Here is a 13187-nt window from a genome sequence, read left to right as displayed (position 1 = left end):
CTAAATCATCCTTTCCACATATCTGTGGTGAATTTGTCTGTTTAAATTAAATGTTTTGCTCATTTGATCAAACCAGGTGAAGGATGGCCTTTTAATTGTATTCTTTCAGTAGACGGCTCGTTGTGAGCTTGTATACAGAAGCACTCCTCATAGAAGGACTTAAAGAAAGATATTTTAAAACAGTAATAAGCACAGAAGGTATTCTTACTCGTTTATGCTCACAAACAGACCAACTAATACTTTTTCTGGTTCAACATTCCCAAGTCTTTGCTTTTTGGTATTTAAAAGTGATCATAGAAGCTAGATGCCAGTAGCTCACACTTGTAGTTCTAGCTATTCAGAAGGCCGAATCTGAGGAACACAGTTCAAAGCCAGACTGGGCAGGAATGTCCATGAGATTCAAGTCTTCAATTAACCATCAAAAAGCTGGAAATGTGGCTGTGGCACAACTAGAATGATAGCCTTGAGCAAAAAAGCTCAGCTCCCAGATCCTAAGTTCAAGCCTCAGAACAGGCACACACACACACACACACACACACACACACACACACACACACACACACAGAGAGAGAGAGAGAGAGAGAGAGAGAGAGAGAGAGAGAGAGAGAGAGAGAGAGAGAGAGAGAGAGAAGAGGATTCATAGTCAAAGACCATCAAGTAATTTATTGGGACTATGTTTTGAATAAAGTCATGAGATACAACCTTTTCATCAAGCCTGAACTGAAGATACATTTGAAAGCATTTGAAGCATAATTTTGAATGTTTCTTCATGCTACTGGAAAACAAAGCCTATAAAAATATCTTCAATTCTTGAAAAGATTGTTTATAGATCCGAGCTACCCGAATTGTTCCTAGAAACCTCTTCCTAAGTGCTAAGAAGGAACACAAGTGAAATGTTTTTGGAAATGATGTATTGAATACCCTAGTATTGGTATTTCAGCCCTGTATGTTTTTATATTGTGTTTACAATGAGCAGAGCAAACACTGTTATTCAGCTGATGAGCATTGTATGCTCATTTTGTGGTTACATCACAAACTCATATTTTAAACTCATGGTTCATTTATTGTGGAATATTTTGTTCACTGTGTCCATAACTGACTTTGCATGGTAGTTATTAAGAAGGAGCATGACCTTTGGTTGGCTACAAGTAAACATCAGGTACGTAGGCTTTAGGAAGAGAGCAGTCAATCATGCTTATTGTGCAGAGAGACAGGATGCTGTTTAAAAGAAAATGCAGTACTAAGGATAGAAGAAGGAGGGATTACAGAAAGAAGCTATTCCTATAATGTACTGGTAGAGAAGATTGGCAAAATCTCTCCAGCTCAAACTCACTTTGCTTTTATGATATGGAAGAATGGATGACACTTTGGTTCACAACTGAACCTTCGTATGGTTTCTGAAATTTATGTGAATCCTTGAATCTACCAAATATGACCAATTATGATAAAATATATATTTAAAGGAACAAAAACAAGCATTGCCTGTTGAAACACCAATCACTGACTTTATCTATAAATTAAGAACCTCAGTGGTAATAGAGACTGTAATGCTTTGTCTAGGATTTTCTTTGACTGTTATGTTTACCAAAGGAATCTGCTCATTCTCTTTTGATTCAAGTTGTTTTGCTTCTAGGGTTCAAAATTTTGAAAGTTTTCTGCACTCAATCTAGACAGTAATAACCAGACTAGATTAGAAAGCCTTCACACATGCCACCATCTGACTTATTGTCATTTCCATGAGGACATCCTGGATTGTAACTGACATAGTCATTGTCACTCTTAATTGTTTAAGGACAAAGACTATTCTGATTCAATCTGCTCTCTCTAGCTTCCAAACAGGAGGTAGATCTCAGTTGGGTATACAGGTTTTTATCAGTAATTTTTCCATAAGTGAAATATTTATGCTATTATTATTTTCTGGCAATCAGTTAAGTAATTCTTACTCTCATACAATAGAAGAATCTGAATTTGAATGTTTGAACTCAAAAAAACATTTTTGCAGTTTGCAGGGGTCAATGAATAGAGGTAGAAAAATGAAGAGATGTAGTGAGGGGGAAGAATACAGTCACAATATTCCATGTATTTCCTATGAGGCTAAGAGGGGAAGGGCTGCTAGGGATGGGAAGCGTGAGGAAAGGGGTGACATTGTGCACTGCAGTTATAAACTGATTTGTTGAATGGTAATTCATTTGCACAACTCTATAATGGTAACAAAAGTGTAATTTAAAACTTTAGAGCATTAATGACTATTCCATTTCCTGTGGCAGGTATATGAATGAAAACCCTAATCTGCCCGTCTGCAGTACATTGTATAATTTAGAAGATCATGATCAATAACGCTTGACTTCCCATCTCTCCGCAGCACCTCCACCACTGCCTCCAAAAAATGTACCAGCCACCCCACCTCGAACAGGCTCCCCCTTAACAGTTGCACCAGGTAATCTGTGGGTTTTTTCCATTCTGAGACAATGCAGCCAATGGAACAAAGGACATAGACCTCCATGTGCTCCTGCAGTGTTAGAAATTGTAGGGCACCTCAATATAACACTATCCGTGATTTTTGGACTTTTTACAAGAGTCTCAAAAATTAATAACGTCTCAATTCATTATTCATATGATGAGGACTATCTTTACTCGTAAAATGAGAGAAAAAAGATCATAATGTTAAAAAAGTCAACTGTTGAGTTGACCACTCACTTTGTTTAACCTCAATTTAATGATTTTTAAATGAGTGGTCTCAAGGCACAATTTGTATTTTTCCTAGAATCAATATAAATTTTGTTAGAATTATAAAGGCAGATAATGGTTCCAAGATGAGCAGTACACCATTTATTGGTGGAATATTTTTCCATTTAGTACTCACTCAAGAATTTAATAACCTCATGGCAGAGAGATATGTAAAATGTGAAATATGGTAAGGAATCTCCAGATCCTTTAGACAGGTAATTTTGAAGACACATCTTTGCTATCTATTAAAATCAATACTATGCATTTAGATAATTTATAACCTGCCAAGTCTTATTGGACAGCAAGTCAAAGGCCATAATGGTTATTTTATGTTGCTGAGCCCTACAGCGTGGCTCTTTGTCACATTTGGGATTCAATAGCCGTTTCATCCCTTGCTATTTATGCAGCTGGGAGCTAAAGTACAGAGCAGAGTATATTTATCAACAGTGGAGAAAGGAAGACACAGGCACTCATGGAATTTATATTGACTCAAGCCTGATAGAGAAGCATCCAGTCTCATAAGTAAAGGTGTTTGTAAGGGAAAGCCATTTGAGCTGCCAGTGTCCCCATAAATTATGTTAGATATAAATAAACCTACTAGCAACAAAATTATAAATATTACGGGCCACGCAAAATATTATCCCATTTATCTATATAGACTTGGTACCTTGAAAGTTAATTCCTTTCAAGTTGGAAATAATGAAATACCAAGCCAGTTCTAATAGCCTAACAATGACTTATGAGTAAAGAGGCTTGATTAGGCTTTCTAGTTTTTAATTTGAATAATTTAAGGGCTGTTTGGGGTTTTTTTTGTTTTTTTGTTTTTTGCCAGTCCTGGCCTTGAGCTCAGGGCCCGAGCACTGTCCTTGGACTTTCTCAAGGCTAGAGCTCTACTACTTGAGCCTCAGCACCACTTCTGGCTTTTTTCTATGTATGTGGTACCGAGGAATCGAACCCGGGTCTTCGTGCATGCAAGGCAAGCACTCAACCACTAGGCCAAACTCCCAGCCCAGTTGTTTGTTTTTTTTAAAAAAATTCTTACGCCTTGCAGTATCAAATATTTCGCACCAAGTTATAGAAGCTAGTTTTGACTTATTCTCTCATTATTAATTTAAACTAAAAACAATAGTCATTACCTACATCTCAAGTCCAAAGCCTAGGCTATAAAACAAGACATTATTTCAAACAAAACAAAACAAAAAGCTAATGATAATCTTTAAGCAAAACATAGATTTTTCTATATCATAACTTCAAGTAGATACCTATCATAGTTATGCCTCTGAGGTTAACAGTTTAGACTTGGTGAGAAAATAAAATTAATATTTTATGATATCCTTCTCTATTAAATGGGTCTATCTGTAACAATTCCAAAAAGTAGTGCTAACCTATGTATATGTTATTCGGGGGGAGGGAGATGTTTGTGTGTGTGTGTGTGTGTGTGTGTGTGTACATGTGTAAGTGAAGAGATCTCTTAAATGTTTCCATTGTATTTCTGATGTAAGCAAAACCGAGACCTGAGCTAAATGTGATATGTTTAAAAAAACTCACAAAACTAATAGATGTTCTCTCTAGTTTCACCAGAAATTTACCTATTTTAACATACTAGAATATTCCATCCTTATAATGTCTGAGGGTGACTTTCAGTGATCAGTTCCTTGAATTCTGTGCCCTGTGTGTTTCAATAGGCCAGATTTCCAGACTCTCCCTGTGTCCTCTGCACTTTACCTATCACTTGCTTCTCAAAACAATCACCCTTCCTCACCTGTGAGCAGCCTTGAGTGGGGGACTCTCCTCCGAATTTTGCTTGCCAAGTGGCCAACTGTGGTCCCCTTGCAAAGGAGTAAATTATATGGTAAAATACACTCACTCACACTATTATAGAGGTGGGGAACCTTCCAGTCCCAATCTACTAATTATAATTTTACATCATGAGGTCATGCCCACTGTGGCACCTCACAGGATAATGTGTTTCCCGGTTTTACCTCATCCCTCCCTCTTATAGCCCTCATACAGATCATGTTAAACCAAGTTAATTCGAGGTTTAAAATCACTACTTTAACTGCAGGAAATGACCAGTCAGCCACAGAGGCCAAACTTGAAAAACTACCGTCCATCAATGACTTGGACAGCATTTTTGGCCCAGTGCTGTCCCCCAAGTCTGTTGCCATTAACACTGAAGAAAAGTGGGTCCATTTTTCTGATACGTCCCCGGAACACGTTACTCCAGAGTTGACTCCAAGGGAAACAGTGATATCTCCAACAGCTGCATCCGAAAACCCAGCTGACTCCCCATCTCCAGGCCCTCCAGGCCCCCCGGGCCCCTCAGAGTCCCAGGGACCTGCTGGTCCTACACGCAATGTACCATCTCCGCTCAATTTAGAAGAAGTCCAGAAGAAAGTCGCTGAGCAGACCTTCATTAAAGATGATTACTTAGAAACAATCTCATCTCCTAAAGATTTGGGTATGGGACAGAGAGCAACTCCACCTCCCCCACCACCACCCACCTACAGGACTGTGGTTTCGTCCCCTGGACCTGGCTCGGGCAGTGGTACAGGGACCACCAGTGGTACGTCTTATTGCTTGAGTGTGCTTCGTGTGCCGAGGAATGGCTGTGTCTGCTGTGGTGTGAGCAACACCTTCCTCTTGCCTGGCAATTGGCTTTAGGGCTTCAGCCATTCTTCCTCTGGTCTGGGTGTCCTGTGGCCCTGTGGCATGTCCAAGTGCACGGAATGCTCGCCGTCATGGTCCCAGTCTGTGGATGTGTTCTGTCTTGCCCTCCCAACCCCCATGCCTGCCACTACCTGCTGTAGGGAAGTGACATTTCAGACAGAAAGCTGGGGGGATGGCCTGGTTCCAGGCTCAAGAAGGTTCTAGAAAGACAGATTTCATAGCCAGGATGTTACAGGTCACATGTCTAATTTCCCTGTTAAATGCCCACAGGGGCTCTAGGTTTTGTACGTCAATAGGAGAGAAAAGGAGGCCTATATTTTTCTCTTTGTTTCCCTTTTCTCTTTTGTCTTTCTCAGAAGAGAAGCTATGTTCAAACTCCTTTTGTTTCTTATGTGGTGGGGAGGAAGGTGCAAAACTTGAAAGGGAAATTTTGAAAGAGAAAGAAAGAAAAAGTTGGCTTACTGTATCTCCCGTGTAATGGGGCTGCTTAATCAAATCTATTCTCTGATCTCACCTTCTGACAGTCAACCAGCTCTGAAGTTGATTCTAAGGGAAGGGCAAGAGCAGCTATGTGAAATACATATTTTTAGGATACTCAGTGCAAACTCTCACATTGAACTTGACATTTTCTTTTCCTCATTTGAAGCTACATTTCTTGTGTTTTATCATAATGGAAGGGCAGAAACGCTTGCCATACATTCCAAAGAACCATCAAGATTTTTTCCAGTACATCTGTTCCATATCATTTACTTCTCTGTTGCTCAGGTTCATCTGTCAAGATTCTCAGGGCCTTGGCACCTGTACATGTGGAATCAGCCTAAGTACCTTTCAGTAGCTCCACCATCTACTTCCTTCCCATTTGTGTGAGGTAGTTTAATCTAGTAAAAGACAGGAAAGAAGGTACCAATCTGTATTTTACTATTTACTCATCCTTTTGCCTCTTTCTGGGTAAGGCCTTCCAAAGCTGCTCTGAATTTACAAACGCATCTTTGCTTGTTAAAAATGACAGCATCCATAGATCATGGAGGGCTGGGGTCTCTCTTGTACAACTCACAAAAACAATGTTGCACATAATTAACTGTGCCCACAGTGCTCCTTTGAAAAAGGAAAATGATCCAATACTCAAATAAGTTTGGAAAACATGACTCTGTGTCATGTTCCAAAATAAAAGAACCTGTGAGTGCTTTTATTTTTCCAATTAAAAAGCTACGATTTTATTCCATTAAATACCATGCTGAATGCTTTATGCACATTGTTATAGCCTCAAAGAACTCCATGTGGTACATTATTGCTAGTTTAACCAGTTTACAGATGTGAAAGTTAAGGCTCAGAAATACCAAGTAATCTGCCCACATTTACATAGCTGGAGGTGATAGACTTAAAGTTCAGATACTTAGGTCTGTCTGATCTCCAATCTGTGTTTTTAATCTTTAATTACCATGTTTTCCTGGTACTGCCATAAAGTTTGGTAACTAAATGTCCCAATCTGCTTTGAACACCCAATTTAGCATGTCATCTTCAAGATCAGCAGAATGCACTGCTTTGTGTCTGTCTGTCTGTCTGTCTGTCTGTCTGTCTCTCTCTCTCTCTCTCTCTCTCTCTCTCTCTTGCTCTCGCTCTCTCTCTCTCTCGCTCTCTCTCTGCCACTCCTAGGGTTAGAACACAGGGCCTGGGCACTATCCTTGGGCTTTCTCAAGCCTAGTGCTCTACCACTTGAGCCAAAGCACTAGTTCTTGCTTCTTTTCTGTGTATGTGATATGGAGGAATCAAACCCAGGGCTTCATGCATGTTAGGCAAGCACTCCATCACTAGGCCAGACTTCCAACCCCATGTTTCTCTAATTCTTGATGGATAAAATACCCATATTTATGCATATGATACTGCTGTACTTTGGGTTTCCTTTTACAGGGAGGGATACAACTCTGTTCTTCCCTATAGAGACAATAAAAAGTTTCCATGGCAAGCCACTGGAAAGTAAACCCAAAAGTGGTGTCACTTAAAAGAGAGGTATGGCTCTTTCCTGGGTCAGACACTTGGTATCCTGAAAAGACATTTCAAAGCGTACCCTTCTGTCTACAGTGGTGATCCCTTGTGCTATATTCAAAGTCAACATCTTCTGTCAGGATGGGGCAACTAATATTTCCTCCATCCATCTTTCACCAGTTTCTAAGAGATATAGGCTTGATTCAATTGCCCTTCCATCTAATGAAGAAGAGAGTTCCTCTGGCATTCTTTCTGGAATCTTTCAGACTTTGATTTTTATTTCCATGTTTAGCTTCGTGACATTTATTTGAAATTCGTTTAAAATACTGCCAGTGAACACTATTGGTTTTTAATAATTGAGCTATAGGACATTGTACTTTGCTGGCATTGAATGATCAGATTTCTCAAATGTATGAATGAGTTTGGCCAGTGAAGAACATGAATAAATAAAACTCTGCATCGACATCTCCATAATAAAGTCTCGATTTATTTGCAAACTGTCAGGAACATAAATTTAAGAACATAACAACAGGATTCAGTCTCATGTTTTAAGGATAAACAATGTTTCCCGTTACGTACTGCTTTTTTTAAAATTTCTTGTGCAAATGAGTTGCCATTTAACAAAGCACTGGATAAATACTATTTTATAGGAAACTTAGCCTGATGCGACTAACTTTTCCTACATTTACTTATTTAATTTGGTAGCTGTACTTTACGGTAAATTATGTTTCTGGCATAGGTGACTGTGACTGATCAGGAGTAGACACAGCTTTGTGAATCAGAAGAGTTACCTGATGCTGAAAATAGAGGGAAATTAAAATTTTGCTCCAAAACATTAAGTTGCTTAGGGCAAAATAATGTTAATTCCTAGTCTGGCTGGCCCAATCCTCTATCGAAATGTAGACTCTGATTCTTGGCAAAGGCTGTCATTTCTCTCATGTGAATTTAATGCCCAAGAATTCAAAGGACAAAGAGTTTTACTGGCCTGCAGCAGGATTGGAGGCTGAAGAGAAAAAGTTAGTTACTAGAATTTCAAAGCAGCATTTTCCAGCTTGGAAAGTTAATACAACATTTAAAAATATTTTCATGATCTCCCTCCCCACCTCTCCCTCTACCTCTCTTTATCTCACTTTCACAACGCACACACAAACACACACACACACACACACACACACACACATAAGCGTGCGTGCGTGCACGCATGCAAAATGAACTTGAGCTACCTGGAGTTGAATTAACCAAATATATTTCCTAAATTTAAACCTTATAGCAGTGATGTCCAGTTCTGGCATCATTATGCCTAAAAGCTATTTTAACTTTAATTGTTGTAAGCTAAAATTAATTTTAAGTGCCATCAAGTTCTTGATGGCCATACTTAGCTACTAATCACAATGGGCAGTCCTTTCCTGGAACATTCTAATCATCACAGCTCTTTTCAAGATCTCTGTTTTAGAGATTTTTGAAGTATTTTTGTCCAAAATAAAAAGCCAAAAATATAGTTGAGCATTGGTGGCTCAATTGTAATTCTAGCTACTCAGAACGCTGAGATGAGAAGATGGCAATTTGAAGCCAGCCTGGGTAGGAAAGTCCATGAGACTCATATCCAAGTCACCACCACAAAGCTGGAAGTAGAACTGTGGCTCAAGAGGTAGAATATTAGCCTTGAGCAAAAAAGTTCAAGGATAATGCCCGGGCCCTGAGTTTGAGCCCCATGACCAGCAAAAAGTAAAAACAACAACAGAAACATAATATGTAGCCAATGCCATATATAATATTTTTAAAAAATAGTGTAATTTTGTTCCATGAAACATTATTATAAAAGGTTTGCAAAGGTTGCTTACAAATCTCACGGTGAATATATGTTAATTCACTTGAATTTCCCAAATGTATCATTGGCATATTGACTTCATTTTTTGGAGAAGAAAACTGAAGCTCAAAGAATTTAACTTATAGAAGTCTACCTTTCAATTGTATCTGTGCCAAGAGACAGTCTTTACTATCATCATCTTCTGAAGATTTTCTCCTTGTGTCACAAAGCTAACGACAAGCAGAGGCATGGCTTGTATCTATGCCTTTGCCTCAGAACTGCCACCCCTACTCCTCCCCTATTGCCACCAAATGGACACAAAGGAAAATAAGAAAAATTGAAGCTTTTATGAGTTTTTAAGAGTTACCAGATCAATTATGTTAAAACGTCAGATTGAGAACAATTAGTGGATCAAGAATGTATCTATGGTTGCCAATTTGATTAACACAAAATGCAAAGCATGTGTCATTAAACCTGAAGCACTGGGATTGTCCAACTGATTTCTCTACACTGTTGTTAGAAATAAATCCTGCTTTTGGTGGGAAATCAGAGACAGGCAGCAACTGAACAGCCTCACAACAGCCTATCAATCCTTGGTTTCATTGTAAAAGGCCACTAGGCTAAGTCTATCTGCTGCTGAGCCTCCAGGTTCTGTCAAGCAGAGTTTGAAAAAAAAATGCCCTTTTGCTTCCTGCTTAGTCCCCTTAGCATCTTCCTAACTGTACAACAAATTGACTCCATCATTTCTGTGAAAAGTAGGTAGAGGGTATCTATAAGCAAAGAAAAGGCAACCTACTTTGGAATTAGCAATTTGGTTTTCTTCTTTACCTTTCAGGCATTTCTTTATCGAGCCACATCTTTACTATCACCCTCATCTGTGGCCTCTATTCCTGTAGCATCTTTCAGTTTAGCACACACATCCATGAGTGTTTTCAGTTTTGATTGTGACAACTACTTCATAAGGTAGAGGAATGCATACTGTAATCTCAGTATTTATATTGCTCTGTTAGAATCCATTGATAAACTAAAAACATCAGTTTCCAAACTTATCATGGGGTCAGGTCATGTATGTAAAATGCCTGGTGTAGAAGATAGCCCCCCAAAATTAAATGTAACAGTGCAGCAAAACATGTAGATGCCATGAGAGGAAATGCTGGTAATGAGAATGACACTCTACTATATCAGGGCAGAGGATTCCCAGGATTTAAACAAGAGAAAAAAGTTTTGCCCTGAGGATTCTCCTAACATAAGAACAGATCTCAGCTGGGTTTTTCTGGTCAACTGCAAAGCTCTTTGAGAATGAGAAAAATCTACAGCCTTAAAATGCTAATCTAGGACTCAAGTGGTCCATCGACTGGGAAGCAGCAGGTGGGGTGAGAGGATATGAAGAAAAGAGGCTCAAGTTTTTCCTAGGGCAGAATTTCTTATAATTCTTTCGGAAGCATTGAAAACCTGTTGTTTCTAACAAAAATGACAAAACTCCTAATTTCCCTAAGGTTTTTAGTAGCTTTCCCATGCATCCCGGATGTATGGCTGATGTAGATATGTCCTAGACTGCAGACACCCTGCTGGTATGCTAGCTGGTGTGCATGCCAGCCTCTGTGTGCCATCTGTGTTCCATATGCTTGTCATGGACAGCCAAAAAAAAGTAAATCCAAGAGGCTCTTTCAAATTTTCCCACAAAAATTCTCACAGGCAGTCAGGCACCTGAGTCTCATACCTACAATCCCAGTTACACAGGAGGCTGAGATCTGGAGGACCTTGGTTTAAGACCAGCCCAGACCACCAATTGTGCTTCTAAAATAAAGCAGGGCTGGAGATGTGGTTTAAATGCTGTTGTTCAAGTTCAGTAAGCAGAAAGTCCTGAGCTTAAATCCCAGTACCACCACCAATTTTAGCACACACACACACACACACACACACACACACACACACACACGTGTGCGCAAGCGCGTATGGATGTGTGTGTGTGCGTGTATATATATATATATATGTATGCATACACACATATATATGATATCTATCAGAGGCAAACTGTACATTGACAGATTCCTAAACAGACTCATTTAGAAATTAAATCTTCTAAGTTCTGTGTATTTCTTTTAAGATTCAACACATAAAATACTCATGCAACATCAATGTACTATTTTCTTAGATTTCCTTCTTTGCAAATTCCATCCATTATTTGAGACACTGATAATGTTACTATTCATACTTTAATATAAATTGAAAGTATAATTCTCATCCATATTTTAAAAAGAAAATCTATCTGGAGTCCTGACTTGAAATTATAAGACCCTGTGTTAAAATCTCAGTACCACCACCAAAAATAAAAAAGAAGGAAGGAAGAAAGGAAGAAAGGAAGGAAGGAAGGAAGGAAGGAAGGATCTAGCCAGGTATAGTGCATAGTGCTACTCTCTTACAATCAGCTAACAAAGGAGCTGAAAGCAAGAACACATTAGTTCAACCAAGCCCAGGAAAAGTTATTGAGATCCTATCTCAAAAACAAGCCAAAAGCCTAGAAGTGTGGCTCAATCACCTAGAATGTGTTAGTCCACAATTCACCTCCTCATGCTTGCAAATAAATAAAAACTGAAAATTAACAAATGTTAATATGGAAAAATCACTCATCCTCCTTCAGGTTCTAAAAACTAAACCTCATTTTCATCTCAGAAATAAACTCTACATATAGACAAAATGCAAGAGAAATTATCATAAGTTTACTGTGTATGGAATTCAAAGCAAAAACTACCTACCGCCCATCCAATAATCCTAAACATTTTACTACCTTCTGCCAAAGATAGAGTAATAAAAGGATTTACCTTTCCCTGGATGTCACATGACAACAAAAGGTGATACGCTTCAGCTTCTGCCATCAACCATAATCCAGAGGATTTTTTTCTTTATTAAAAGAAAAAATGTGTGCTGCTATGTTTAGTTTAACAACTGCCAAAAGCATAGGCGGGCCTGGCCCTCTACTGCAATGACTGCACGCAGGCCCTGTGAGTCTCCGGTTGTTTTTAATACCAGTTTGTTTTCTAGGTACATCATCTCCTGCTCGACCAGCCACTCCCTTGGTTCCCTGCAGCAGTACCACTCCACCCCCACCTCCTCCTCGTCCTCCATCCCGGCCAAAACTACCGCCAGGAAAGCCGGGAGTCGGAGATGTGGTATGTTCCCCTACTCTTCCCTGGCTTGCTCAGAAATGGGTGGTAAGAAGGAGAGTCCCCAAGTACACAGAACACTGTGACTTCACATTAGAGCACTAGGGCATGTGCATGAGCCACCATTAACAGGTGACTGCAGGATGGCTGCTTTTCCTCAGATCTCTTCTGGCTTTCTCAAGACCAAGTCTAGAATGGCAGGCAGCAAATGCTTGGGCCTCAGCTCTGGTACAGGAGTTGGATGCAAATGAAGTGAGGATATTCCATTGTACTGAAGCCTTTTGAGAGCCTTTCATGTTTCTTTTCACAACATATGTCTGAGGTGTAGAAACCTCTAAGAGATTACAAATACTATGAGAATAGAAAGAGGAGCATAGAGGCCCAGTGCATTGTTATGTATTTTGTTCTAGGGCTGAGGAAAACATATTATGTGACCAACTAAGAAACTTGGGGCAGAGGTAGATTTTACTGACAGCCATGAAATTAATGTGCTGATTTCCCTGGCACATGAACATGTGTAAACTGATGAAGTCTGCAGTGCCTACCTGGGTCAGTTATCCTAATGCAATGTGTTATGTTTAAGTATCTTTAGATAAATACTCTGTGCTGTCTCTTTAGTCCTAGAGTGCATGTGAGATAGACTCCCAGATTCCTGAGCTTAGCTGGGTTCCTCCAGCTCTGTTCCACAAGCTCCTGTGTTGATAGAATCCAGTGCAGTGTGTAATAGTGTCATTGATACATCACTAAGGACCTCAGTTACAATCTGTGGGGAGGAAAACGTCATACATGGAACCCAAATGTCACCGCCTGCATGTCTAACTTTTCATCTCTTCTCT

At 39.5% G+C, this 13187-nt stretch overlaps 1 protein-coding gene across 13 annotated transcripts in view; it reads left to right on the top strand.

Annotated features, from left to right (window-relative positions):
- The window catches only part of Sgip1 (SH3GL interacting endocytic adaptor 1), a 170048-nt gene that overhangs the window by 122417 nt on the left and 34444 nt on the right, over nt 1-13187 (top strand). For 7 of the 13 annotated variants that reach the window (XM_090334668.1, XM_090334657.1, XM_090334659.1 and 4 more), the window contains 3 exons: nt 2363-2437; nt 4793-5293; nt 12230-12357. In XM_090334668.1, coding sequence (XP_090190794.1) covers nt 2363-2437; nt 4793-5293; nt 12230-12357 — 704 coding nt within the window. The remainder of the gene's footprint in view (nt 1-2362; nt 2438-4792; nt 5294-12229; nt 12358-13187) is intronic. The other 6 variants (XM_090334664.1, XM_090334661.1, XM_090334667.1 and 3 more) reach the window with 1 other exon arrangement.

This window comes from Megascapheus bottae, chromosome 6, assembly GCF_031878675.1.
Source record: "Megascapheus bottae isolate mThoBot1 chromosome 6, mThoBot2.hap1, whole genome shotgun sequence".
NCBI classification, from domain to species: domain Eukaryota; kingdom Metazoa; phylum Chordata; class Mammalia; order Rodentia; family Geomyidae; genus Megascapheus; species Megascapheus bottae.
This window is presented reverse-complemented; position numbering and strand designations above follow the sequence as displayed.